Consider the following 27,489-nt stretch of genomic DNA (forward strand, 5'->3'; position numbering starts at 1 on the left):
GAGGTCTATCTCAACAAACAATGCTCTCTACTGTTCATTTTAAGATTGTTGTAACTTTATGATACATATTAGTGTGATTAAGTAGTCTTAGCTAGACGATGATGGCTTTTTTGAGTAGAATGAATTGCCAAGTATATGTCCTTATGATATGCTATTTTCAAGATTAATTAATTTTTGAACTAAAAAAATGGGAATGTCTGGTCATCCCTTGGATGTAGGGCTTAGCTTGGATGTGTTTTAGGAAATAACCATAAAACTTTGCACATATAACCCATCTAGATACTTATAATTTTGAAGGTTGATACCACAATATTTCTTAGGATACATACCAAATACGGTAAAAAAATCAGGTCATAAATATAAAAATCTTTTGGTTTGTCTTTTGTTATATACTTTCGATCAAATTTGAAAACGGTTTTCAAATTTTACAATTTTTGCTACAAATGCATTTCGTCAAACAACTTGCATACCAACTGTTCTGGCTTTTGTTTCAACTTGTTTTTGAGAGATAAAAAAAATTACCATCATAACATCAACTTTCCAACTTCACATATTGCTAGCAATTCAATTCATACAAAATTGTTGCAAAATGTAATTAATTGAAATATTTTTATTATCCTGAATATTGTTGTTACAGACTGGTATTATCAGAAATTACATACAACAGATTTTCTTCATGAAGCTCAATATGTATGTGCGAAATTGCTGACCTAGATTTTGGAAAGAGTCAACACTTAACTGAAACTTTTCCTTGTTCCTCTTTGAGATTGTACAACCATTGTTTACATGGTACGGCACCCATGTATTTGTACAACAACATATATGAATGGTGCAATCCCTTTTGATAGGCAGTGACCAGCTAAAATAAATTCATAGAGGTTACGTTGGGATTAAATAAGGTTATAAAACCTTTGGAAATAGCAATCCTTCCCTTCTTTTATGATATATGAATTAGTATGGCCTCTTTTCGGGGTAGTGGTACGATTGGTATTCACCATCTCACAATATGATAAATTATATTTAAAGTTATTTCATTACTGCACACACATCACTGCAACCTTAATTTATGCCGTTCACTTGACACACAACACACCAATTTCAATTTGATGTCTCACTAGCACCTGCAACAATTATAATTCCTGCTTTTCACCATTTGCACACCACAATAACAAATTAAATATTTGGTTGCAAATCTCAGCAAATTTTTACTTGGAAATCCGAAGCCAACAGCAGCAAACAAATCCTTGTTTCTCTGATTAATCACAAGCATAGATGGCAAACTCGCCGAAAACTCGGTGAGTGACAAAAACTTGCCGAGTTTTTGGACCTGGCGAGTAGTAATGACTTCTACTCACCAGGAAAACTCGCCGAGTTTTTGGCGAGTTTTTGCCAAAAACTTGGCGAGTTTTAAAGAAAAACTCGCCCGCGTTAGCATAATAGCCGAAAACGGCAAAAAATACATGCATTTTTTGTTTTTCGATATGGTTTTGTGCTGAGAAGGGGAAAACTCACTTGGAAGGGCCACGCCGAGAGCCCACTATGCCCTAAAGTAATCGCCGAGTTTTTTGGTCTGTCCGTCAGGATTCATATATGGAATATAACATTTAAGTATAAGAATTTCTTATACTTTAAGTTATATTCCATATATACTGTCAGGATGTTTGAGAGTGGTTTCGGACCTCCAGGAGTTATAATGCAAAATCTAGTTTTTGGAGGATTCTTCAATTTTCCAAACTTAGTCAAAATCCAGGATCCTTCGGCAATGCCCCGTGACCCCAACTTGGGGGCGCTGCCCCCAAACCCTTGTCGAAAAATATAGGGGGAAACTGCGCAGATGGAAGTAGGGAAAATTTAACCTCCGAGTCTGATTAGGCTCCATATAACAACATAATTAGCATTGAAGAAATCCTGGTATTATACATTTTAGAGTTGAAAGTTTGAAACTATGAGTATGAATGATGAAATTTCAAATATGATGAAAGTTTGAAACTAGTTTTAGCTAGAGCTGGGAAGAGGAAGTTGTATTTACTTTTGGTTTTACAAAAACTATTTACTATTTTGCTTCCAACCATCAACATTTCTCATGAGGATGCGATTTTGTAGACACTTTGCATTTAAATATATCTAAAATCAGCTTGTTTCTTTTGTGTTATCATTTATTGACTCATTGGATGCATCTTTTCATTAAATTTTGCAAAAAAAATGCATTTTTTATTAAAATTGTGTTTTTACGTTGCCGAGTTTTTCTGAGTTTTTCCTGAGTTTTCGCCGAGTTTTTTTCTCAGGGGCTTGGTGAGTCGAGCCGAGTCACGAGTAGTTCAACTATGAGCACAACTATGAATCATGTGTTAATCCACCATAAGTTTGATCAGGAAGAAATCTTTCTCCGAAGCCATGTACCTATAGATTTTTTGTCCTAGGGTTTGAAGTTGAACTTGCAGTCTAGACTTTGCAAATGAGAGAAATAAAATCTCCAAGATGTAAAAATGAGCTCCTTCATTTCTCTTTTGTAATTTTTGAGAGTACTTTCAAGAAGTTATATTTTAAATCACCTTTATTAAAGTAATAACCTTTTGGCCAACATAAAGTGATTTTAGTTTATTTTTGCTTGACATAAGTCAGTTTATAAAAAAATGTTAAATACAAGTTACCAATAATGTTAACTTACATTAATTTTATTTTAATTGATTAAAATATTCCATTTTAAATTCTTTGAACTAGCCTATGGTGATGATATAGGCTAATGATACTTCCCCTGAATGCCTAAGCTGAAGAAGGGGACATTATAGTCCTCCCTTCTTGGAATTCCTTGTTCTCAAGCAATTGCAGATTTTGGTGTTGAAGAATTTGTCCTCCTTACCATGTGGCATTTTCTATAGGCAAATCCTTCCACGTAACGAAGTACTCGTGAATACTCTTGATCTTGATCTTCTCCCTGACATCAATAATAACTTTTGGAATCAAAACGAATTTACCCTCCTCATCCAACGGTGGTAGCTTTGTAGAAGGTGTATTGTGCTGCCCTAATGCCTTACTAAGGCAAGAAACATGGAATACATTGTGAATTTTACTGTGCTCTGGTAGCTCTAACTCATATGCAACTTCCCCAATCCTCTGTATGATCCTCTAGGGGCCATAAAACCTGAGTTTTAATTTTTTTGTGCCACTCTTGAGTTGGGATTGTCTATAAGGCTGCAATTGTAACCATTATCTCTAAACTCAAAGGTCCTCTTAGTCTTGTGCCTGATTGCATACACCTTTGTTGTTTTTATGCTCATTGGATGTTCTCCTTTAGATCCTTCATAATATTTTGATGTTCTTGCATCCAATCTTTGGCTTGAGGTGCTCTGCTTTCTACAATAATCAAGTCCACAAAAGAGCTGGCATCATATCTGTATAAAGCGTGAAAGTGTGTCATGCTAGTTTTCATGTGATAAGTGGTGTTATAGCAACGCTCACCTAGATACAACCATTTGATCCAAGCCTTTTGATGACCAATTACATAATTCCTTAAGTAACCCTTAACCCACTTGTTTAGTGTTTCTATTTGCCTGTTTGTTTGTGGGTGATAAGCTGTGCTTGGAGTCAACTTTGTACTTGCCAATTTGAAGAGCTCCTACCAAAACACAGAGAGGAATTTGCTGTCCAGATCATTGTAATGCTTCTAGGCAATTTGTGTAGCCTAAACACCTGTACGAGGAACAAATCTGCCACTTGTGCCTTATATTTTGATGGTATGACAAAGAATCACACATAATCAAATTGTCCACCACCACATAAATGTAATCTCTACCTTCCACTTTTGGGGGCCTTGTGATAAATTCCATTTATATACTCTCCCATTTTTGACCAGGGGTAGGTAGGGGTTACAATAGACCTGTTAGAAAAGTGTTGGTTGAAAATTTTGTACACTCGTGAAAGCAAACAAAATTGCGGCTTCAACCATAGTTGTGTGAGTATGAAACTCTTCTAGTTAAGGGAAGGCTCCCCCTATCTATCTAAAACTGAAATAAAAACAGGATGGGACAATAGTCTTCCTTCTTTCTTCAAGGAAGCCTATATCCTTTTATCTCTTTAGAAAAGTGATAGCAAGAAAATATATAATAATGGTAACAACTTCAAATGAAAACGAGAGAAAGGAAATGAAGTTTCATGAAAGCTCAAAGACTCCTGTCACTTCCTTCGGGACGGGACAACAATATCAAGCTCAAAGACTTGACTATTGGAAGTCCTATCTACCTTTTGCTATACTAAATTTTACAACGAATAAAAGACAACAGCTCAAAGACTGGAATAATCTATTCTTTAAACACAAAGACAAGAACTAATGCAAGCTCAAAGACTTGCTGCTATTTCTTATCAAACAATAATTTTTCCTCAAGAATAGACGCAAGCTCAAAGACTTGCTGCTCCTTCTAGAGATTTTCCTATTTTAATTAATCTTCTCTGCTTGCAGCTCAAAGACTTCAAATCAGATTGGACTAAGCTCCTTTAGAAACACTTTGCATGGAAGAAATAAAAAGATTCAAACTCAAACATGTAGCTCAAAGACTCAAAACTTGAGTAATCCTTCTTTATTATTCTTTAAAAACTTTCAATTCACATACATAAGCTCAAAGACTTCTTGCTGTAAATTTGGCAGAGTTTTTGCTTGCTTTCTCAAAAGATAAAGATTACAAAGGACCCTCTCTTCTATTTATAGGAGAGGAGCCTTGAGAAAAAGGTGGGAGGATCCTAACTAACTTGAGAAATTCCCTCAACCACTAAGACCTATTCAACAACTAATTATGACTTATTCAAGGTTACAAGTCCTATTCCAAATTGACTTGTACCCTGCCTACTTGCAATTACAAAAATGCAAGTGATGACAACTTGCAATTACAAAAACGTTTTTACAAGTAAACTTGTCGAAAGGGAAACTACAATTATGAAATTACAATTTTAAAATTTTACAACCAAGTGTTAAAAAAACTTAAGTTGCAACTCTTGAAGACATGAACAATTCGAACTTTCGAATAACTTTCTGCAATTCATCAGGATTTGGTTCATGAGTGTTCATAGCCACCACCCTAGTCTTTACGACAACATCATGGCATTGGCATAGCGTGGAGTTGCCCTTTTCCAACGCGGACTGGATTTCTTGCAACTCAGTTTGATACTTAATCAATATTTGAATGGAAGCGACTGAAAATTGCTCACTTCTCCATTCATCATGAATCTTGAGTTGCAGATCTGCAAGAACTTCTTCCTCGGGCAGCAACTCATCATTCTGATTTAGAATGTCGCAAGATGCCTTTTTACAATGGGAGGTAACATCTTGAAAGATTGCGTCACGCAACTTTAAGGTCTCATCAATTTCTTCAATGAGTGATTTGAGAACAAGGGATTTGTTCTCAAGAAGTTTCTCATATTCAATGTACATGACTCTGGAAGGAATTACGTCATGCACCTGAAAAATGCTCAATTGTTGTTGAGGCATCTTTTGCTAGGAAACTAAATTTCTCTCAACTTTCTCCAAATTTAGTTTGAAAGCACCCAAGATTTGATTCAACTTATCTTCAATGATTTCCAATTTAACCATTGTTTCAAATACCTGTCTTATGACTTGTGAACATAAGTCATGCAATTGATCAACCCAGGTGTCTAAGGCTTGAACCTTTTGGGCGGCTCTCTCGATACCTTGGATTGGTTCACTGGCCCTGGAAGAAACAGGTACTTGGCCTTCTCCATTTGAAGGTTGAGTAATACTTTGGATGGCTGCCATGAGTCTTTGATTCTCTACTTCCAACTGATCTTTCTTGGTCAAAACCTCATCATACCGTTGTACCAATGTAGCCACTGTTTGCTGAGCATCATGTTTGACAACCTCATGAGTCTGCATACCCAGTTGCACTTTTGTGATCCGATAATCAGCTGCTTGCATTTCTTCAACTGGTTTATCTGATATTGGTTTAGCGATTTCTGCCACCCATCTGATTTTCATCCACGGTCACCCTCAAAACCGTCCTTGCCTTTTTGACAGCTTTAGGTTTTGATAGTTTCAATTGCTGATAGTCAAAGGCATCAGGTGAGATCACCTGCTTCTTGCTCTTTGCCGTAAAGGAACTGAGCCATGGAGGTAAGGCCATTAACTCTGACTCTGGGAAAGAAGGAGAAGCAGTTTCTGTTTTGTTGACGTGTCTGAAATCGCATTGCTGCAAACTCCATACGGCCAACGCAGAATAGAATAGCCGACTGATTATCCTACTCTCTCTTGAGATAAGGAAGTCTCTAATGCTGTTTTCTAAGTTTGATCAAAGGAGACTACCTCAAGGTTTCTTTTGTCAGGTCTTGACTGCGGGATCTCTCAGTGGCTTTATGTGTTTATGCTGGAAACACAAGGGGGCTTACGTTTGATTAGTAATTTCATATGCGAATTCCCAGGGACCTCTTTTGGTTTTCTTTCAGGTGATGTTGATTTATTTGAAGCTGATTTAGCAAGACTGGATTTCTAAAAAAAAGGATAAAATTGGGAGGAAAGAAAGGAAGGGTAGCGAGAGAGAACAGTAAATATTAACTAGGACAACAGATTTACCCAAGCAGACAGACACCTCCAGGAAACCAGGTTAAGCATCATCAGTCATTCAGACACAATGTTTGCATAAACTTAGTGCAATCTTCAAAGGAGAAACCAGATTTTCATATTACCAAATACAATATTAGAACTTCTATATTCATGATATGTGTGCTTTTGATAATCGAACTGAATCATAAAATAGCCCAGATTAACCATGCAGAAAGGAAAAAAAGCAATCAGCTATCCTCTAATGGTATGGACTGTGGAGATTCTATCAGATGCTTGGTAAGAACTGCTGTGTAAAATGAACAGACATAATTAAAAGCTTTCTAATTTAAATGAAGAAGGAGACCATGCACTCACAAGGAAATTTGAAGGTAATTTCAATCCATTGTATTAATTCCTGCAAAATTTCTTCAGAGCTTTCGCAACAATTCAAGAACTTCCTCTTTTATGAGGGAAAACCAGTCCCCTTAAATAGGTTTCCAAAAATGGATGAATGGCCAAGATCTAATCTAAACAAGTGGCCCAGATTCATCCTTACAAAAAGAGGGACCCACACTCATAAATAGGGAGATAAATATCTACAACTACTCAAAAGGAGCAATAACTACCAAAGGATAATTACAACTTTGAAATAATCCAAAAAGGGGAGGTGCACAAAAAAAACTTTACAATATGTTGACCAAAAGTCAACTGTCACCCTTTTGGGACAAAAGTGCACTTTTTAAGACTTGGAGGGAAAAAAGCATTTTTGAGAAACTGCTTTCTCTATTCTGGTTTCACATTCCTTTTGCAGAAACTGGTCTTCGCCATGCAGGTATTCTTGCCATAAATCACGACCTGCTGCTCGTTCCTCGCGGACATATTCCTGAAACTTGATGCATAATTGGAAGAGGGGATTAAAAGGTGGCATGGGAGGGTGGCGAATTTTGTATTGCATGCCTTCGAGATACTGGTCCACGTGCCTTAAACCGTCCTTCCAGCTGGAGAGATTACGCTCGAAGCATAATATGTCTGAATGGAACTGACCAGCAAAACTTAAGTCTTCAATGGAATAAGAAGCCTTATCTGCTCCCAATCTTCCCTCCCAATCCGGCCGGATTACACTGTCGGACAGGTCATTTATCCACCCTGAAACCATTGATCGGAGGATGGTCTTGCCTAGTTCTTGCATGTTCCCCAGAATCGCCTCACACGCGTCATTTTCTTTATCAATAATTTCCTGGGCATCGTTCTTCATGGTGACGGTCCAATACCATTCCTTGAGAACACTGATGCTATGGGGACTCAAGATGTCAGGCAGTGTGGGAATTTGTGTATGTGTCTAGAAAAGAGCTCTTAGGAGGGGAAGGGTAGAGGCCGCTACTTCATGCATGTGGAGGGATTCTCTCTTTACTTCTAACAACCTGACGAGAGTGAGCTCTCGATGGAGAGCCATTTCCTTTACTTCTTTGAGGATCTGTTCTCCTTTTTTCTTGATGTCTTGCACCCATTCCTTAACAGCCTTTGCGGTATCCCGGATTCCTTCAAATTCAGTTGTGGTCCTCTGCGCCAATGCCATTGGGGGAATATGGGATTCAGAGGGGTTGTGTAGTGGCCGTAGGAGCTTATCGATGTATCCCTCGGCTTGTTCAGCACGGGCTCGATACATGTCCTTTTCAGCCGTGATTTCCTCGAGCTGTCTGAGTATGTTTTGTACCGAGTCCTTAAATTCCTCTTTTTCTTGCTCTTTTGTAGCTCGTCCGATGGGGACAGTCGTAATGCTATAATCTGCCAGGGTTATTTGATCTGCTAGCTTGTTTACGGGCGGGGTAGCAATATGAAGAGTGCGGTTCCTTTGCCCATCCTTGGTTATCTTAGAGTATGTTCTCGGTTTCTTCTTCCCTTTTGCTTTTGTTTGATCCATTCGTGAGAAGATGTCTTCAAGGTCGATGGGCGCCTTGGTGGCGGCCCTACGCTGAGCCCTGGCGATCAGCCACTCTTGAGGCACTGTCTGGGTTGAGGATAGGGTTAAGTTAGCACCTTGTGCTCCCATACTTTCAACTGGCTGATCACAAATTAACAGCTGTCCCGCCATCGGAGGGGTGGAAGAAGGAGGAAGCTCTTTGTTTGCATCTGAGTTCTCCCCTATCTCACTGAATAATTGTCTGATATCTTCCTGTGATGGTGGCTCCTTGGTTCCCTCGAGCTCATGGATCTCGTCTGTTCTTTGTTCCCCTTCGACAGTTGAGTCGTCCTTGGCTGCATGGAGGAGTAGTAATTCATGGCGGCTCTGCTGGGTAGGTTCATGCACTTCGATCCCCTGGGTGGATGGGATTTCTCCTTCCTCCATCTGGGCACCCAGCTTAGTCGGATTGGGACCCTTTTGCTCGGTGTCCGGCATATCTGGAGCAGGAGGATCATTGGCTTGGAATGCCTCTATGTCGCTCTGGGAAGGCGGAGTAGGTATGCAATCCAAATCTATGGCACCATCGGGCGAACTGGGGTCTGAAGATGAAGTGGTCTCTGGCCTTCTTATGGGAATCTTCTCCCTCCTTGTTCTCTTGGACGTCCGAGTCCCTCTGCAAGCCTTAGTTTTCTTCCTTTTCTCTGGTTTTTCAGCTGATGTCCTTTCATCTTCGGAAGACTGAGAGTCGAAATTGCCCATCAGATGGTAAGTAAACTGGACCCCTTCATGGACTAGCCTCTCGATCTGGTGCTGTAACCATTGATCTGTGTATCTTGCCGGGGCTGCCATGACTGCTTCGAAATCCGTGATTGGGTCTTGAGACCAATCAACGCCTGGCAAGAGATGCCTCACTGCTTCGAATTCCCGGACTTGGAGACAATTCCCCGAGTCTGTGAGCTGATCCGGGACCCGACGGTACTCAAAGAGTCGCATTTGCTGCACACTCAATCTAGAATATTCCCGTCGCCTGACTTCGTAGTCATCGGAGCAATTTTTCCAGTAATCTTCAATTGACTCCTTTGCTCTGTAGCGCCTACCGTAAGCTCTCTTTGCCAAATTGTCATGATCGAAACATTTTCTTGGGAAATGTTCCTGTAGGCCATAAGAAGCTAGCTCTGCAAGGGATTCTTCTGCTAGGGTGGGAGTTCTCAATTGGACATCATGGTTGCCTATGATCATTGGAAATGCGAATCCAGCCTGCTTGCTTTCTCGTAATAATACGCCGGCAGGGCGTGATTGCCTTGCCACTTCCATGAGGACTACTTTATCGGTTGGGTACCGCGGAAGTCGAAGGGGGGCACCTTCGAAGCCAGCAATTCGGATGTAGGAGAATCTTGGGAACTGAATAAACCAGGCCCCATACCTCTGCACTAAAATGGTAGCTTGCTCCGAGAGCCTTATGTGTAACCCTCCCTGCATTAGCCTGACTAGGCGCATTGTGAAGGCGTCGTTGACACGTTCGTACTGTCCAACCGCGTAAGCCGGGCTGCTCTTTTCCCTTTGAGCTATATCCTGGTAGTGCAGCTGCGGGTAGCAATCATAAACCTTTACCTGACCAGGCCCATTCCCGATCTCACCTTTCATTATTAATCCTGGCAGTGGTTGGTTCTTTGCGAACATATAGACCAAATAGGAGGTCATGGTGAAATACTTCTTTGTCTCAAGATCAATCAGCTGAGCGTGGATGTTATCACTTATGATCTGAGCCCAGTCAAACTTAGACTTTCCGGCAAAGACCTGTTCTGTAAAATAGAACATCCATTCTTCAAAGTAGTTGGACTTAGGGAGTCCCATGACTCGGCTAAGTAAGGTGACCATATCACCATGTTCATTATGAAAGTCACTTCTGGGGGTCTTTTTCACAATCCTGGTGCTTGAAGGCCTTTTTTCTTTGAACCATTCTTCGTTAATTAGTGCCCTGCATCGAGCTGGGTTCATATCATACGCCCCCTGTGCCTCGTCCATTGTTGTAGCTATGGGATTATTTGGAAAGGGGATATCAAATGCATCGCCGATAGCCTCAGGGGAGAAGTCGGCAATAGTGATATCTTCCAGAAGCACTAATCTGGACTTTGGCTCGTAATGCCGAGCAGCTTCCACTACTAACTCATAGTTCTGGATTGCTGGAGGAAAACCTGCTGCTTGGGCGATGCCACTTTCCAGCATTTGCCTAGGCCTGCCATATGCATTGGGTGAGAAGACCCGATCCCTGAAATCCTGAATATCAATGTGGCCAAGGTCGGTGTCACCAATGTTGTCCCAGATACTCTGGACCTTTGACTCTCTTAACCCTCCCCTCTGATACTGATACTTCATTCTTTCAACTTTCCGTGGGATGTCTGATTTGGATGCTCGTGAGGTTTCTGCTGCAGCGGGTGTTTTTGATGATTCTGCCGCTGATTTAGGCATTTATCCTGCACAGCCAGACACGGATTACAAGGTGACACGAGAATGACGATGCGGGTTAGATAATAACAGAAGTGTTTCAACAGACCGAGATTAGCTTAAATGTCACTCTGGGCTAACAATCTGATTAACTTCTACAGCATCATATTCCTGAAGATTTATGACTAAGCATTCTTACTCTCGAATTTTTTGGATTAATTTTAACAAAGGCAGAACATGAGAATTTTGAAAAGAGATGCAGTTTTCGGCCAAACTCCGGGAATAAGTCCTAAATTTTGGATGCTCGAATGATGGAGATGCAGACTCTAAGCATTTCAAATTTTGCGTATTTGCGTATTTGATTCACACATTTTAAATGACCGTACGCGATAAGGCGTACTTACCTGATCGGAGCGAATGATGGGTGATTGCCCGACCTTGTTGCGCGGGGCGAGCGGATGATCCTGCAAAATTTGAATCCCAACGGTTATCCTTCCTGTTTAAATTTTCGCGGTTTGGAGGATGAAAGAGGATTTATCAATTTCACATGGTTCTGTGCCTAGCAACCTGAATTTTAAATGGTTGATGGGAGGATGATGCAGTGTCTTACCTCCTTGTTTTCGGATTTAAGAGTTCCTTTCGAATTTTGAATTGGAGGTTCTCGAATCTAACCTTCGCGGGTGTGCTCGTCCTGACCTCCGCGTTACACACTGTGCCTTCTGCGTTTAATGTTTTGCTTGCTTTTTGGACTTCGTTTTTAAACTTTCACCTTGGAATTTCGGACGCTTAGGGTCCGAAAACGCTGCTTGCCCGACCTTGTTGAAGCTCGAACGCAGGGGCCCGAAGTATGCGTGTTTGATATGGTTGCTTTTAAAGCCTTAACACTCCCTTTTCATTCGGACGCGGGGGTCCGAAGCATGCATTTCGATGTTGTTTTAGAAACACCACACTTTCCCTTTCGGAGCTTAGGGTCCGAAGAATGTTTGATATGCGTTTTTTAAAAACTTACCTTTCGCCTTTTTCGTTCGGACGCGGGGGTCCGAAGTGTGCCATGCGCTGCATTTTTAAAACCTCAGTTCGCCCTTTTCATTCGGAGCTTAGGGCCCGAAGTATGCATTTCGATGTTGTTTTTGAAACACCACACTTTCCCTTTCGGAGCTTAGGGTCCGAAGAATGTTTGATATGCGTTTTTTTAAAAACTAACCTTTCGCCCTTGGTCATTCGGACGCGGGGGTCCGAAGTGCGTCTCGATGTTGTTTTTGAAACACCACACTTTCCCTTTCGGAGCTTAGGGTCCGAAGAATGTTTGATATGCGTTTTTTTAAAAACTAACCTTTCGCCTTTTTCGTTCGGACGCGGGGGTCCGAAGTGTGCCATGCGCTGCATTTTTAAAACCTCAGTTCGCCCTTTTCATTCGGAGCTTAGGGCCCGAAGTATGCATTTCGATGTTGTTTTTGAAACACCACACTTTCCCTTTCGGAGCTTAGGGTCCGAAGAATGTTTGATATGCGTTTTTTTAAAAACTAACCTTTCGCCCTTGGTCATTCGGACGCGGGGGTCCGAAACGTTGTTTTTGATGTTGCTTTTAAAAACTTTAACTTCGCCGTTTTCATTCGGACGCGGGGGTCCGAAGTATGCATTTCGTGTGTTTTTAAAACTTTAACTTCGCCCTTTTCGGAGCTTAGGGTCCGAAGTATGCATTTCGTGTGTTTTTAAAACTTTAACTTCGCCCTTTTCGGAGCTTAGGGTCCGAAGTATGCATTTCGTGTGTTTTAAAACTTACACTTCGCCTTTTTCGTTCGGACGCGGGGGTCCGAAAACGCGGTTTTTTGAACAGTGTTTTAAAACTTCACTTTGTTGGAGTTCGGACCTGAGGTCCGAAATGGATGTTTGCACAATGTTTTAAAACTTCACTTTGTTGAAGTTCGGACCTAAGGTCCGAAGTGGATGTTTGCACAATGTTTTAAAACTTCACTTTGTTGAAGTTCGGACCTAAGGTCCGAAATGGATGTTTGCACAATGTTTTAAAACTTCACTTTGTTGAAGTTCGGACCTAAGGTCCGAAATGGATGTTTGCACAATGTTTTAAAACTTCACTTTGTTGAAGTTCGGACCTAAGGTCCGAAGTGGTCGCGCAGCATTACGTTTTAACTTGACTTTGGACATTTCGGACCTGGGGTCCGAAAATGGTATTCCACCTTACGCTTTTAAATTTTGAATTTTCACTTTCGGACACTTAAATCCAAAAAGAGGAGCGCATAACGTTTTTTTACCTTAACTTGACTTTTGCCAAGTTCGGACCTGGGGTCCGAAAAGGAGATGCATTATGTTAAGTTTTGAAATTTTGGAACAAACTCTCGGTATTTACGCCCGAAAGCCAGATCAGTCAAAAGGGCTCATTGGTTCATTACTCCAACGTTGATCAGCTTACGGGCTGATCACGAACTCGCTCGAGGAGACATGAGAAACTCTGATTCGATTCTCGGGATGACGATCAAAAAACTCAAAACTGGAAAGGGGGACCCTGTCGGCGACAGGGGGCGTGTGCAACGCACAACATGTTTGAAAAACTGTAGTGACCTTGGGAGAAGTGTTTGTCTGAATAGCCACCATAGTCTGCTGAGTGACGACAGGATGTGATGAAGATGTCATGAACTCATTAAAACAGGTCAGAGAAGTATCAATATCAGATAAAGGTGCATATGAAGGATCATCTGAAAAGATATTCAGCAAATCTTCCTGAGAAAGATTTTGAATTGGTTCTGCTACTGAAAGTGGAAGAACGTCTTGCGGAGATTTTGAAATTGAAGGGGCAGATTGAGAGTTCACATCTATCACAGGAGGAAACATGGGTACCTCAATAGGAAGTGAAGGAAGAGAATTATGTGGGGACTCTGTAGAAAACGACTGAGGAGCATTATCAGATTGAGTTTCTTCCTCTGAAGCTTCAGGATCAATCACATGAATTTCCAACCGTGGCTTCTCCTTGCCTTGGACTGTTATTTCTTGGGGAGGAAGCACCATTGCACGACTGACTCGCAGTTTGATCCTTGTACTAGAAGAGGATGCACCTTCTTTATTGTCCAGTTGAATTTTAGACTTCCGCCCAAGAGGACCTGTAGAATCATCTTCTATCCCAACCTTAATCTTAATGAGCTTCACACCATTGTTCTTAAGCCAGATATTGGTATTGGCAAGAATTGACTGAAATCTATCCAAGATAGAAGTGCTTTCCTTATGGGACCAATGGATAGAAGAAAGCGGAGCCTCATCAACATTCTGATTGACAAACTCAGGATCAAGAATGTTGCCATCATCAATCATACCTTGTGGCACGTTCACGAGGTTTAGATCCACAATCTGTTCTGTAGTGAGTCGACAGTAATCCATCTTGCGAATCTCCTTATCTGTACGGAGATCAACCCAGATATCTTCTATTCGATGAACATGGATGAAGGTCTTCTTGATCTTTTCCTTCATGCCTCGGTAATCGAAATCAGCTCTAGGTTTGAATCTTTTGAGTTTGATTTCCTGCAACTCAGTCTCCATAGCCTTGGCCTTGATTGAAGTCATTAGAGAATATTGACGAATCTTCAATGGGTTGTTGGAAGAAATACCCATGCCAACCTTGTGCTTGCCTGACTGATGTGTATGCACATCCATGACCTGTCTTCCCAATTCCATGAGAGTAATCTTATCAGTTGGGTATCGTGGGAGCATGTAAGGCTGCCCGCCATAGCATCCAACTCTCATGTAGGTAAAAGTTGGAAACTGGAGAAACAAACAACCATATTCTTTCACCCTTTCCCATGCTTCATCTGAGACTCTTTTGTTCTTCAGGTTCTTGTCAAATTGACACAGGTAATGACCAAAGAAAGCGTCGTGAACCCTTCTGAAATGAGACCTACTTGATCTTAGGGGCAACTGATCATAGTATTCCCAAACCGGTACAAGCATGCGGTCACCCTTGGTGGAAAGACCTGGGAAATGTCTAAGTGACGCAGCAATATACACGAGATATGAATTCATGTAGAAGGTGAAATTAGTAGGGACGACTGCAAGTTGTTCACACAAAGCATCACTGATGATCTCACCCCAACAGATGTGCTGAGACTGCCTTATTAACATAATAAATTGGTACATCCAAGGTTCAAAAGCATTGGAATGTTCCAATCCCATCATAGGACTCAAAAGAGTAATAGTATCACCGATCTCATTCTTGAAATCAGATCGATATAACTTAGCCCATCTGGTAAGCACAGTGCGAGGTTCATAAATCCGTTTGTTGATATGACGCTTACAGTCTTTCTCCCTTTTGGCAAAGTATTTAGCTGCACTTTGCTTGGAAATCTCTATATAGATGGTTTCAGAAGGTATTTTGAAAACCCCCTCTATAGCTTCTGCATCCAGGCGAATGATCACTTCTCCATCATCATTTTTAATAAATCGTGTCTCTTTATCAAAATGATGGGCACATGCTAGAATAAATTCTGGTTCTAGGGCAGCAACTGGAAAGGATGCGGCATGATGGATATGGCTGTCCAACAACCGTTTCATGTCACCCTCCTTCGGATCTTCAATCCTTTGTATGAATTCGAACATGTCAACATGCCCTATCTCAGTATCCTTGATATGATCAAGGGAGGAGGAAACCTGTGACTGAGGGACTTCATTTTGGTATTTGTCGTACCTGTATTTCATCTTTTTTGGAGTGGGAGATGATGGTACATCTGTCATCTAGAAACAATTGGGAATGCTGCAATGTAAATTCAAAAGTATCAAGGCAATATCAAAGTCAGTACCTTTAGACATTTTTACTCCTCCAAATGGGAAGGTTCAACTTTCGTACTTTGGCTTTGTGAGAGGAAATATAAGAGGTGGAAAGATAAGCTTTTGACTTATTTCGGGTTTTGAAACATGTTTTGCAAGTACACAAGAGGGAAGTACAAATGTGCAATCGGGTTTCCAAATTCCGAATGCAACTATACTCGCAAAACACGAAGCATGAATAAATGAAAGGAGAATGAATTTTCAGCTTGGAAGTTGGGAAGAACACATTTGCAATTGGTTTTCTAAATCCAAATGCAAATTTATTTACAAACTGAAAATCGAAGGAATGGATGAAAAAAATGGTATTTAGGCAAGTAGGAAATGGCGAGGATGATAAGTATGGATGAGGGAATTGGAAACGGATAGGTAAAAATGAATTTCAAGAAGATCACTTGGAACTTTGCCATGCAAATATGGGAAGAACTTTCAACTTGCAATCCGGATTTCAAAACCCGAAGTTGGGAAGAACTTGATTTTTTAATCATTGAAGCTTGATTTTTGAACTAAAGAAGGTTAAGTCTTTGTCCAAAAAGGGAAGAACACATCAAGAGGTAGAACTTTTTACACTTGTAAACTTCTTTGCAAATTGGAAAGATTGCGAATTGGGAAGAACGCTTCTTTCTTATTTTGAAACTTGATTTTTTGGACCAAAGAAGGTTAAGTCTTTGTCCAAAAAGGGAAGAACACTAATTTTCCTCTTACTTGCAATCGGGTTTTTAAAACCTGAATGCAAGTAAGGAAGGAGAAATTCCAAAGGGGAAGAACAACTTTACTTTACAAATTTCTTTATAAAATGGGGAATTTTCTCTCATAAACCCATTATGAACATGAACCAAAACTAAACAAGAAAATGCAAGGAAAGAAAAAAGAAAGAAAGACAAAAATAAAAATTACCTTGCAAAGTTGAGAAGAGATCCAAACTTGAAGAATCAACCAAACATGGAAGATGAAGCCCTTTAAATAGAAATTTAAACAATGGAAAAACTTAGCCACGCATTGTGATAATAGAAAAACCGATTTGCTATAAAAATGCCATGTAAAAATGCTAATGAAATGGTTTGAAACTGATTTCATTCATCATTAATCACAAAACAAAGCAAAAACGACTTAGGATTATAAGCATACCTCAAAGGAGAAAGGTGTGCAACTCAGCAAAACACGTGACTGGTTTTTAGGGCCTTTTTTGCAAATCCGAAAACATAAATGCGCTTAAAATGGTTCGATTAAAGCCTAGAATCCAACGCACTTATGGTTGAGCCAAAAACGCCTTGAGAATAGATGGATTCAAACTCCCAAATCATAGCAAAATGAATAAATGCATGATTCAGAAAAAACGCCTTCAAGAAGACAAATGGCGATAAAACGGTTTGGGAGAAAGAATTGGGTTTGAATCCTTCAAAGTTGCAGGGAATCCACACTTGGAAGGAATCCCTAAATTTCCTCCAAAAAATTTGAACCCAAATCAGCTTGCAAGGGCATGGAAGAATTTCGGGTTTTGGAAACAAAACAACAAGTTTTATAAAATGTTCATATTTTTGCCTCTAAGGCAAATTTCGGGTTATAGAAAGGAAATTACAAGTAAAATTACTTGTAATAGGGAAATTGAATTCCCTTTACAAGTGATTTCACTTAAAACATGTAAAGGGGTTTTAAAATCCCATTTACAAGTTTTGTAAACAATTAAAGTCAAGCTACTGGTAATGGGGGTTTTAAAACCCTCATTACAAGTTTTCTAAAAACTTGCAATTGTAGAAAAATTCCCCTACAAGCCTAAAAGCTTTAAGGGGGTTTTGAAAAACAAATTACCAGTTACTGGTAATCATCGAAAAATTCCCCTACAATGAAGCAAAAAAATAGCAAACGGACTCGAAATGCGATGAAATTCGAAACGTAGCTTGGGGATGGATCGACGATCGATCCAGTCCAAGGATGGGGCGAATTTCCGCCTCGGGAAGCGTGGCATAGAATTATTTTTTTCTTTCATTTTTTAACAAAAAGTTCAATGTGATAGTCCAATTTTTGAAATAAAAAATTGAGGACAACAAAAAGTATGTTTAGATTTATTTTGTTGGCAAACAATACACTCCCAATTGTGCTTGAGAACATCATCCTTCAACTCCTTCCAAGCAAACCTCTGTCAATTGCTTGTAAGTTTTGAAGTATCCTTGATGGCTTGCTAGTGGTGAATCATGAACAGCCCTAAGAATCTTCTGCTTTATTTTTGATTCATGCACCAAATAGAGTTTGTCCCTATAGAAGATGTTGTAATCAATTACCTTATATTAATTGTCTCGAATCTTTCCATCTATAATTTCACTTGCAAAAGTGATCTTAGAATACTCAACCAAAAGATGGGATTTCCAATCTATTGAATTGTCAGACATAGCAAACAAAGTGAGCTTCTTGGATAAAGCATCTGGTACCACATTCTTATTTCCTCTTAACATACTCAATATCAAGATCATAAGCTTGTAGTTTACTTACCCACTTTTATTGCCTTTCATTTAGATCCTTTTGCCCAAGAAAGTATTTCAAGCTATTGTAATTAGTCCTTACTACAAACTTCCCTCCAATTAGATACTATTTGAACTTGGCCAAGGCATGCTTGATTGCGAGTATCTCCTTGTCACATGTAGAATAATGTCTCTCAATATCCTTGTTTGTTTTGCTTTCATAAGCTATACAATGCTTATTCTGCATAATCACAACTCCAATTTTGTCACCTAAAGCATCGCTCTCAAGTACAAAGGGTTGAGAGAAATCAAAAGTGCCAAAACAAGACAAATGCTCATTAACTCCTTAAGACAATCAAACACCCACTATGTTGATTTTGACTAAGAGAATTATCCTTTCTTTGTCAAATTTGTGAGAGGTGTAGTGAGTTGTGAAAACCCCTTCACAAAATTCCGATAGTAATTGTACAATCTAAGGAATCCTCTCAAATGTGACATGGTCTTTAGTGGGAGACATTCAAAGGATGGATTGAATCTTTTTTCAGATCCACCTTAACTCCATTAGCGTCAATTAGATGACCCAAGTAGAGTACCTTTGTCATCTGGAACTCGCACTTAGATGCCTTAGCAAACAAAGATTGAACCTCCATAATACCCAATGCCTCATTAATGTTTACTATAAATTGATTTATCATCAAAGAACACAAGCAAAAACTTTTGCAATTGCCTATTGAACACATGGTTCATGCAAGACTGAAAAGTAGCACGAGTGTTAGTCAATCCAAAGGGTATAAACAAAAACTTGTAGTGTCTATAGTAGCATATGAAAGCCGTCTCATTTAAGCCCTCCTCCTGTACTTGAATTTGTATATATTGATATATCATCAAAGAACACAAGCACAAACTTTTGCAACTGCCTATTGAACATAGTTCACGCAAGACCGAAAAGTAGCAGGAGTGTTAGTCAATCCAAAGGGTATAACCAAAAATTCGTAGTGTCTATAGGAGCATATGAAAGCGGTCTTATTTATGCCCTCCTCTTGTACTTGAATTTGATGATAGTCAAACTAAACATTAATCTTAGAGAAGTAGATTACCCCATGAAGTTCATTAATGAGTTTATTGAATCCGCGAATCAATAGCAATTCTTAATTGTTTTCTTACTAAGTGCTCGATAATCAATGCAAATTCTCATTGTCCCATCCTTCTTCTTGACCAGCACTACAAAAGACACAAAGGGACTTGAACTGGGCCTAATTTACAACATATCGAGGGAATCTCAAATGGCCTTTTCTATCTCCTCTTTGTGCCTCTTTGGGTGACAATAGGGAGTGGTGATCGTTGGCTCAGCTCTCTTCTCGAGCTCAATCACATGCTCATATCCTCTCTTTGGTGGTCTACTTAGAGGAATATTGCTGAAAACCACACTATGCTGGTCCAGAATAGATTGAATATCCACACGATGTCTTCTTTTTATTCAAAGTATCCTTATAAGAAATGTTCTCTATCCTCTTAGTTGAACGATCTTGGGTGCACCATTAGACATACCACGAAGGACAATCTCTTTAACATCTGCTCTGAATTGTAAGTCATTTGACTAAAAGTTTTGTGAATATTTTCCTAATGAATGCAACCACAAAATCCCCAAAATAACATTAGTATCCCTAATATTTGCCACATAGAAATCATTTGTAATTATATAATTGCCGAAATCAATGCTCAACTAGGGAACCCTCTTAGTGCAAGTCTTGGTAAACCCATCTACAACCATCACACTAAAATCCTTTAAGCCTTTGTAAACTTTGCTTAGTGACCAAGGCCTCATCTATGAAGTTGTGGGTCACCCCATTGTCTACCAAGAATGTGTTATCCTTTAAGTCTTTGTAAACTTTGCTTAGTGACCAAGGCCTCATCTATGAAGTTGTGGGTCACCTCATTGTCTACCAAGATTGTAACACATTGCCCTTGTAAAACTCCTCACTTTGAAAGAGTTATACTTAGAAGTTCTTGGAAGTGTAGGAATAGTACCTCCCTCACACCTCTCGAGGTGTGCTCCATTGTATCAATCTATTCTTCCTCCAAGTTACTTTGTTCACTACTTATTCCCTTTTCAACATTCTCTTCTTCGTTATTTGAAACCACCTCGATGTAATGTACCTTGCCTTTTTCTGGACACACATGTCCTGATTCCCATGGTTCCTTACAAGAGAAACATAACTTCATCCTCCTTAATTGATTTTTGGTCTCATTTGACAAGCTTGGCTTTTTAGGCCACTCCTTTTGGAAGGTCTTTTACCTTTCTTTTCTAGAGGAAACTTAGACTTGAATTTGGCCTTTGATATAAAAAGTCCATGCTCCTAGCCCTCTTAATTGCATCTTGAAGAGTGGGATGATCAAATGCCTTAACCCAATCTTAGAGAGATTTTTGTAACCCCTCAATGAAGAGCGCCTTCGACCTCCTCTTTGATACATTTGGAACCATAACAACAAGCCTCTGGAAATCTGCAATATATATATCAATGATACTTGCCCAAACACTTAGGTCAAAGATGGGGACATTGCATCTTTGTTAGGCCTATGTCTTTGATTCTTGATAGTAGGGTGATAGTTTTGTTGGTTTTGTGCACTTGGAATATTGTCAAGACAAGTTATTTGTAAATAGCCTTTGAGATTTTGTAAATAACCTTTTTCATTTATATAACTTTAATTTTGTTTAATTTATTTTCATTTTCTAAATGTTGGTGTCCTTTTAATTTTCTAACCTCAAATTTCGGGGATTTTTCTTGTGACAATTTTAAATATGGGAAGTTATTTGCTTTATTTTGAGAGAGAGCTTTGCAGTGGTGATGATTTAGAATCCTTTGAGTTATTCTTATGAAGCATGATTTGCAAGGGGTCTAATTTTGGTAATTAACAATTTTATTGAATTGTGACAATATGTTTTGAGTGAATTATTAGATTGTAATATATCAGTGGAATTATTTCAGGCTATGCAGAGAGATTACAAGCTTAGCTCATATTCGTTAAATTCTGTTTCAGCACACTTTCTTGGTGAGCAGGTAATGAAGAAATGTTCAAATCTTTTTCCTTCTTTTTTATGAAGTCGTCAAGTGTGATTTATATTTATTGGCATCCAAGTAAAATTATATTGTCACTCTAACTACTTGTATGCTTTGTGAAGGGTGTTCTTTCTTTGATTTCTATTGCTGCACAATACGAACCTTTATTATATCTTATAGTCGAGTAAAAGGATACCAGATTTCTCACTCGATACAAACTTTTTGTGGAATGATAGTATCTTTGTTACTTACATTTTAGTAATTTTTTTTTTGTTTTATGTTTGTACACTTTCAAGAGTTAGGGTTAAATTTCTTGAAAATATACTAGATTGTTAACCATTTTATGTGATTAAAGGTTAAAGTAATCTTTAAAAATGACAAAACTCTTTGATGTAAATCCATAGAGCACAAAAATATGTGATGATTATTGTTCTAATAACAGTAGCATACCATTTACATGGCAAGCTGAAAGTGTAGATGAAATGGCTCAAATAAAGGAAAAAATGGGAAAAACCCTACAAATAAAAAAAAGCTATAATAGTCATAAAAATACAGAGAAAACCACAATTGCCATTTCTTGCCAAATATAGTTCAAAGAAATAGACGAACATAAGACATATATAGAGAATTTGTTCAATTTTGCCAAATACTCTCAAATTATTGATAACTATGAAATTCTCAACCAAGTATTTATCAAAACTTAAGTTTTGTATAGAACAAAGTTGAAAACACTATCAGCCTTTGAGGTCCTAGACTACAAAATGTGAGGTAAATGCTCTTGTATCCTTGTTCTCTTGCCCAATACTGTGGTCATGATCAGAATGTGGAATAGTTGGAAGTAGTGATGTCTGAGGTGTACTTGATCTAACAATGCAATTTTTTAAAGTTTAGTACCTCTTTGTTACCTTGGCCATTAATAGGCAATTTGAGAAATCCGTCAATGGCCCCCCTTGGTTGAATTATTATAGCAATGTTTTATTTATAATGGTTAATTAGCTTTTAGGATAGACATTAGGAATATTCTTTATTGTATTTGGGTAATTCCTTGTCTGTCTTATCCTCTTAGTTATCGCTAATCTTCTTTGGATAAAGTGTTTGTTATCCAGTGTTCCACGGGGACGCATCCTCCCCCCTTTTTGGGCGCGTCCCCTCGTTAGAGACGTCTCGGGGACGAGGGGACGGGGACGTGACGTCCCCCGCCACTGCCACCAAAACTCCGCTGGGACGTGGAGACGTTTGGGCGTCTCCCCGTCCCCGCCACCGCCACCAAAACTCCGCTGGGACGTGGAGACGTTTGGGCGTCTCCCCATCACGGGGAGACGCCAAGGTGTCTCCCGCGTTCCCACGTCTAAACAAACCGAAAAAGACATTTTTAAAAAAACATGTGCCTTTTGGGGGGGTTAAGGGGTAACCCTAATTGGACGTGGGCCCCACCCAACCCCCCAAAACAACACAAAAGCATGTTTCTTTTAGATTTAACTCTCATTTTGGAAAACTGATTTTTTTTCCAGCAAGCTGAAGAGGAGGAAAAACTTGAAGAAGACTGATTGAAGGGGTGAGAAAAGCAGATTGCAAGCATGATAGGAGCTAGAAGAAGCAAGAAGAAGAGGACGAAGAAGATTCTTCGACATTTTGAAGAGATTTTTCAAGCACAAGGTAGGGTTTTTCAACTTTTTCTTGTCTTTTTTTTTTTTTTACTGATTTTCATTGTTTTCCCTATTCATCTCAAGACTCAAAATGAGATTTGATGTTGAATCTTGAGTTCATCATTTTGCCCTCAAGATTCAACATCAAATCTCATTTTGAGATGAATAGGAAAAAAATTTAAAATTATATTGTTAAACTAGGCTGATTTTATTTTTATTTTTATTTTGTGAAATGCAGTGTCAATTTCACAATGAGCTCCCAAGGCATGAGTGAAGATGACATGGAAATCCATTCTCATAGTGAGAATGATTCAGAATATGAACTTGAAAATGAGGGGGTTGACCATGGGGCTGATCCTGGAGCCCAATCTAGTTCTATGGCAAGTGCACCAGCTAGTACAGGTTGCCCTTCAGAGTTGTTGGCACCATATGCTAGGGGTCATTTTGATCCTAAGTCTCCTCTAAAACAGTTTGCTTCACAAATATCAGTACAAGGCACATCACATTCAAGTGGGGGAACAAGGAAGTGGAAGTGCAATATTTGTGACACAGAATGGTTCGGTAGCATTAGTAGGGTGAATGTACACTTTCTGTTTTGGAGAGGAAAAGGCGTGAAACATTGTAAGTTTTTGGAGGATGCCAAAAACATACAGTACAAAATTGAGTTTAACAGGCTTTGGGGGGTTCCAGATGACACAAAAATTTCAATGCCTACTACTTTGTTTGTTAGGGCAGCATTTCAGGGCAACTAGAATGTGCCACATACTTCTCATGCTTCGCAGACGGGAGGAATGATGTTTGGATCTCCATCCACTTCCACTTCTACTGCCGCCAGGGTTGGGAAACGTAGGTTGCAGACACCACAGAGCAACCCCATTGCTGATATGTTTAATGTGCAAATGAGAGATGAGATAGATGAATCCATTGGCAAGTTCTTCTTTGCCAATGGCATTCCATTTCATGTTACACGGTCTCCTTATTATAGGGAGATGATGGCCACCACGGTCTCCTTGTTATAGGGAGATGATGGCTATGGTGGCCAAGGGAGTACCATCTTATGTGCCACCAGGGGAGACGAAAATGAGGACCTCGATCTTGGATAAATGCTATTCCAAGATCAATATTTGGATGGAGAAGATGAAGGCATGTTGGGTGGCATCGGGGTGGAGCATAGTTATGGATGGGTGGACGGACATTAGCCATCGTCCACTCATCAACGTCATGGTCACATGTGCAGAGGGCCCATACTTCCTTACAGCAGTTGATTGTATAGGGCATCGTAAAGATGCTGATTTCCAGTTTCAGGTCCTCAGGGTGGCTATTGAGGAGGTTGGGCCACAAAATGTGGTCCAAGTAGTGACAAATGCAGCCCATGTGTGTAGAGCAGCAGGGAGACTCATTGAGGCAGCCTATAGACACATTTGGTGGACCCCATGTTGTGTGCATGCCATGAACAATGCACTCAAGGACATGGGGAAGATAGATTGGATTAGAGGAGTGGTCACCGATGCGAGAGATGTGCAAATGTTTATCTGCAACCACCACACTTCACATGCACTCTTCAGGACCTTCGCGAAGAAGGAGTTCTTGAAACCAGTTGAGACTATATATGCATCCTATTTCATTCTCTTGGAGAGAATGATTGAGTTGCAAGAGGCATTGCAACTCATGGTTATGACTAATGAGTGGAATAGGTGGGTTGAGGCCAAGACAGAGCAAGGGAGAAGGGTGAAGGAGATAGTGAAGAGTGATGTGTTTTGGACTGATGCGAAATACATTGTCTCCATTATTTCTCCAGTATTCTAGGTGATCAGATATGGGGATGGGGATGCACCTAACCTTGGAGAGGTGTATGAGTGCATTGACTCTATGCTTGACCAGATGAGGGCTGTTGTGCGAGTGAAGGACCCCTCTTTAGCATTCGACAATGAGCAAATCCAGCCTATCATTCAGCGTAGATGGGACTCTATGCTTGACCAGATGAGGGCTGCTGTGTGAGTGAAGGACCCCTCTTTAGCATTCTACAATGAGCAAATCCAGCCTATCATTCAGCGTAGATGGGACAAGTTGAACACTCCTTTGCATATGGCTGCCTTTGCCTTGAATCCTAAGTGGTACAAGGCTAGATCGGGTAGACTGACATCGATTCAGGATGATGAGGTGAAGGCGGGTTTCTTTAGGTGCATAGAGAAGATGTTTGATTCCAGAGATGCCGACACAATGTGCACTGAGTGGGGAAGATTGGCCACTCTTAGAGGTTATTTAGATGCGGCAAAGATGGATATAGACAACATGACACAGGAGGACCCACTTTTATGGTGGAATTGTCATGGCCCAAAATCTTTTATCACCACTCTAGCCATCCGTCTGCTATCCCAGGTTTCCAGTTCTTCAGCTGCTGAGAGGAATTGGTCTACATATAGCTTCATCCACTCTCTTAAGAGGAACAAACTTACCTCTAAGAGAGCAAAGAAGCTTGTGGCTATACACAGTGGTTTGCGTCTCATGGACCACAAGACACTTGTGTACAAGGAGAGCCCAGCGGCATGATGGGATGTAGAGCCAGAGGAGCCTTCACAGATTGATGAGCTTGAGGGACCTTGATCTTCAGGAGTCCAGCAGTTCCAGTGAGGAGGAGTTTGCAGATGATTAAAGGCCTCCATTAGCTACATTTTGAGTTTTGTCATTTTGTATTTGACTCTAGTCTCTTTTGTAATGCTATTGCTACCTGTATTTGTATTTGGCTACTCATTGTAATGATGAATCATGTAATCATCTTTATTATTATAGACTTTGCAATGGCATCAGATATTTGTATTTTCCTTTTCCTTTTTCGATATTCATATGATAGAAATGAGAAATCTCCAATTTGAAAATTTAATTTGTCAAATTTTATTTACTTTTAGCAAATAGCATTACTAATCTAAGTAATCTTGGTATTTCCTATAGTTTCATTTGAAATCTAATTCTTATACTGTTATACTGTTATACATCTTTTCAAAACAATTTTTTCAAGTACTATATGTATATGTATAAGTATATGAGCACCACCACCCCGCCACCCCCCGCCATCGTCCCGCTGCCGTCCCCAAATTTAGACCCTTGGTCCCCCTGTCTCGGAGACGCGTCCCCCCGTCCCCAACGCTCATGGAACACTGTTGTTATCTTATTTAAGGATGCTTTCAATCTTTTTTTTATCATGAAATATCTTGGTGATCATTTTGTGTTTGGTCTTTGTTATATGATATCAAAGCCCAAGTCAAGCTTAAGAATTTGAGAATGCGTTAAGACTTAGGGATTGTTGTTGACAATAATGCTTCGAGGAACATTTGCAGCACATAAAGAACCAAAAGGTGCCAAATGGACTTTTATAGATTTGCATGAAGGCTTGAAAAATTGCCGACTTTTTTAATTGGTAAAAAATGTATTTGTGAAGAATAGGGTTTTGGAAGGATTTTTTCCACTAAATAGTGCCATTTTATAATTTAAAATTTGTGGTTTTTTAATTTTTAAATTGTGACCATTTTTGTGGAAAATTATTTTTCATTTATGTGAAAATCACAAATTTTCAGTTACAAATTGTGTTGTCTTGTTCTAGAAATCGCACAAGGTTTTTGATGGGTTTTTCTGAATTTTTTGATGGGCTTTTCCGATGTTTTAAACATATTTTTATTTGCAAATTGTGACCTATTTCCTCCAAAAATCGTTGGCATTTGCAAAGTCAACCTCTTTTTCTTCTTTTTTTGGGCTGTTTTGATTGGTTGTGGTTGAAAAAGGATGAAAAAGGCAGTTTAATTGTAATGTCCTGTTAGGTTAATACTTGGGAAGTAGGGAACAATTAACTTCAATAATCAATTGCAATAGACTTCTTTTCACAAATTCTCTAATAATACTTATAAATAAGGATAATCAATACTATTCAATGAAAGATGATTTGGTTCAGAATGATTATGACTTGCAATATGATGATATAAAAGCCAATATCACTGCTATTTCTGATTAAATACTTATATATATGGAAGATGATCTTGAGCTATATATCTGCACTGAGTGTAATGCAATCTATGTTAAGTGTGGATAGAGTATCACTGCTGTTTCTGATATGATCAATGGTAAGTGTGCAAGGATAACCTCTGATCTACTACTATAGCTTGATTGATTGGATGCTGCTGTCTCTGATCCATCTTGATGAATTATGCAAGTTAGGATGTCCAATCTGCAGAAGTAAAGAAAGATTTATGCTCTTTCTAATGTGTCACTGTGGAATATATGCTACAAATTTCTTCCTTGATGATAGCAATGATGCTATGGAGTGCTGTGTCTGATATGGCAATGGTAATATGCTGGTAACTTCTCTTATCACTTATGGCGATGGAGGATGATTACTGTCTCTGATTTATGCTTGAGAAAATACGCAATACTCTTTGGTGCTATTTTTGATGTAATCTCTTAAAATATGCAACTGCTTTTGCCAAAGGCAAAGTGCTCGAATGAGCAGATCCAAATAGGATACGGATAAGAAAACAAGACAATATTCGAATGATGATTGGGAGAATGGAATCGATCTTCATTATGTGTCTTGCAAACTTGAATGGTTTCTGTGATGTCC

The 27,489-nt window shown here is 39.5% G+C and overlaps 1 protein-coding gene across 1 annotated transcript in view; it reads left to right on the forward strand.

Moving 5' to 3' along the window:
• Window positions 1-27,489, forward strand: part of LOC131028939 (DNA polymerase delta catalytic subunit) — a 121,697-nt gene that overhangs the window by 50,641 nt on the left and 43,567 nt on the right. Inside the window, exon 11 of the mRNA XM_057959316.2 lies at window positions 21,163-21,234. Within this exon, the coding sequence (XP_057815299.2) occupies window positions 21,163-21,234 (72 nt within the window). The remainder of the gene's footprint in view (window positions 1-21,162; window positions 21,235-27,489) is intronic.

This window comes from Cryptomeria japonica, chromosome 7 (genome assembly GCF_030272615.1).
Source record: "Cryptomeria japonica chromosome 7, Sugi_1.0, whole genome shotgun sequence".
Classification (NCBI taxonomy): Eukaryota; Viridiplantae; Streptophyta; class Pinopsida; order Cupressales; family Cupressaceae; genus Cryptomeria; species Cryptomeria japonica.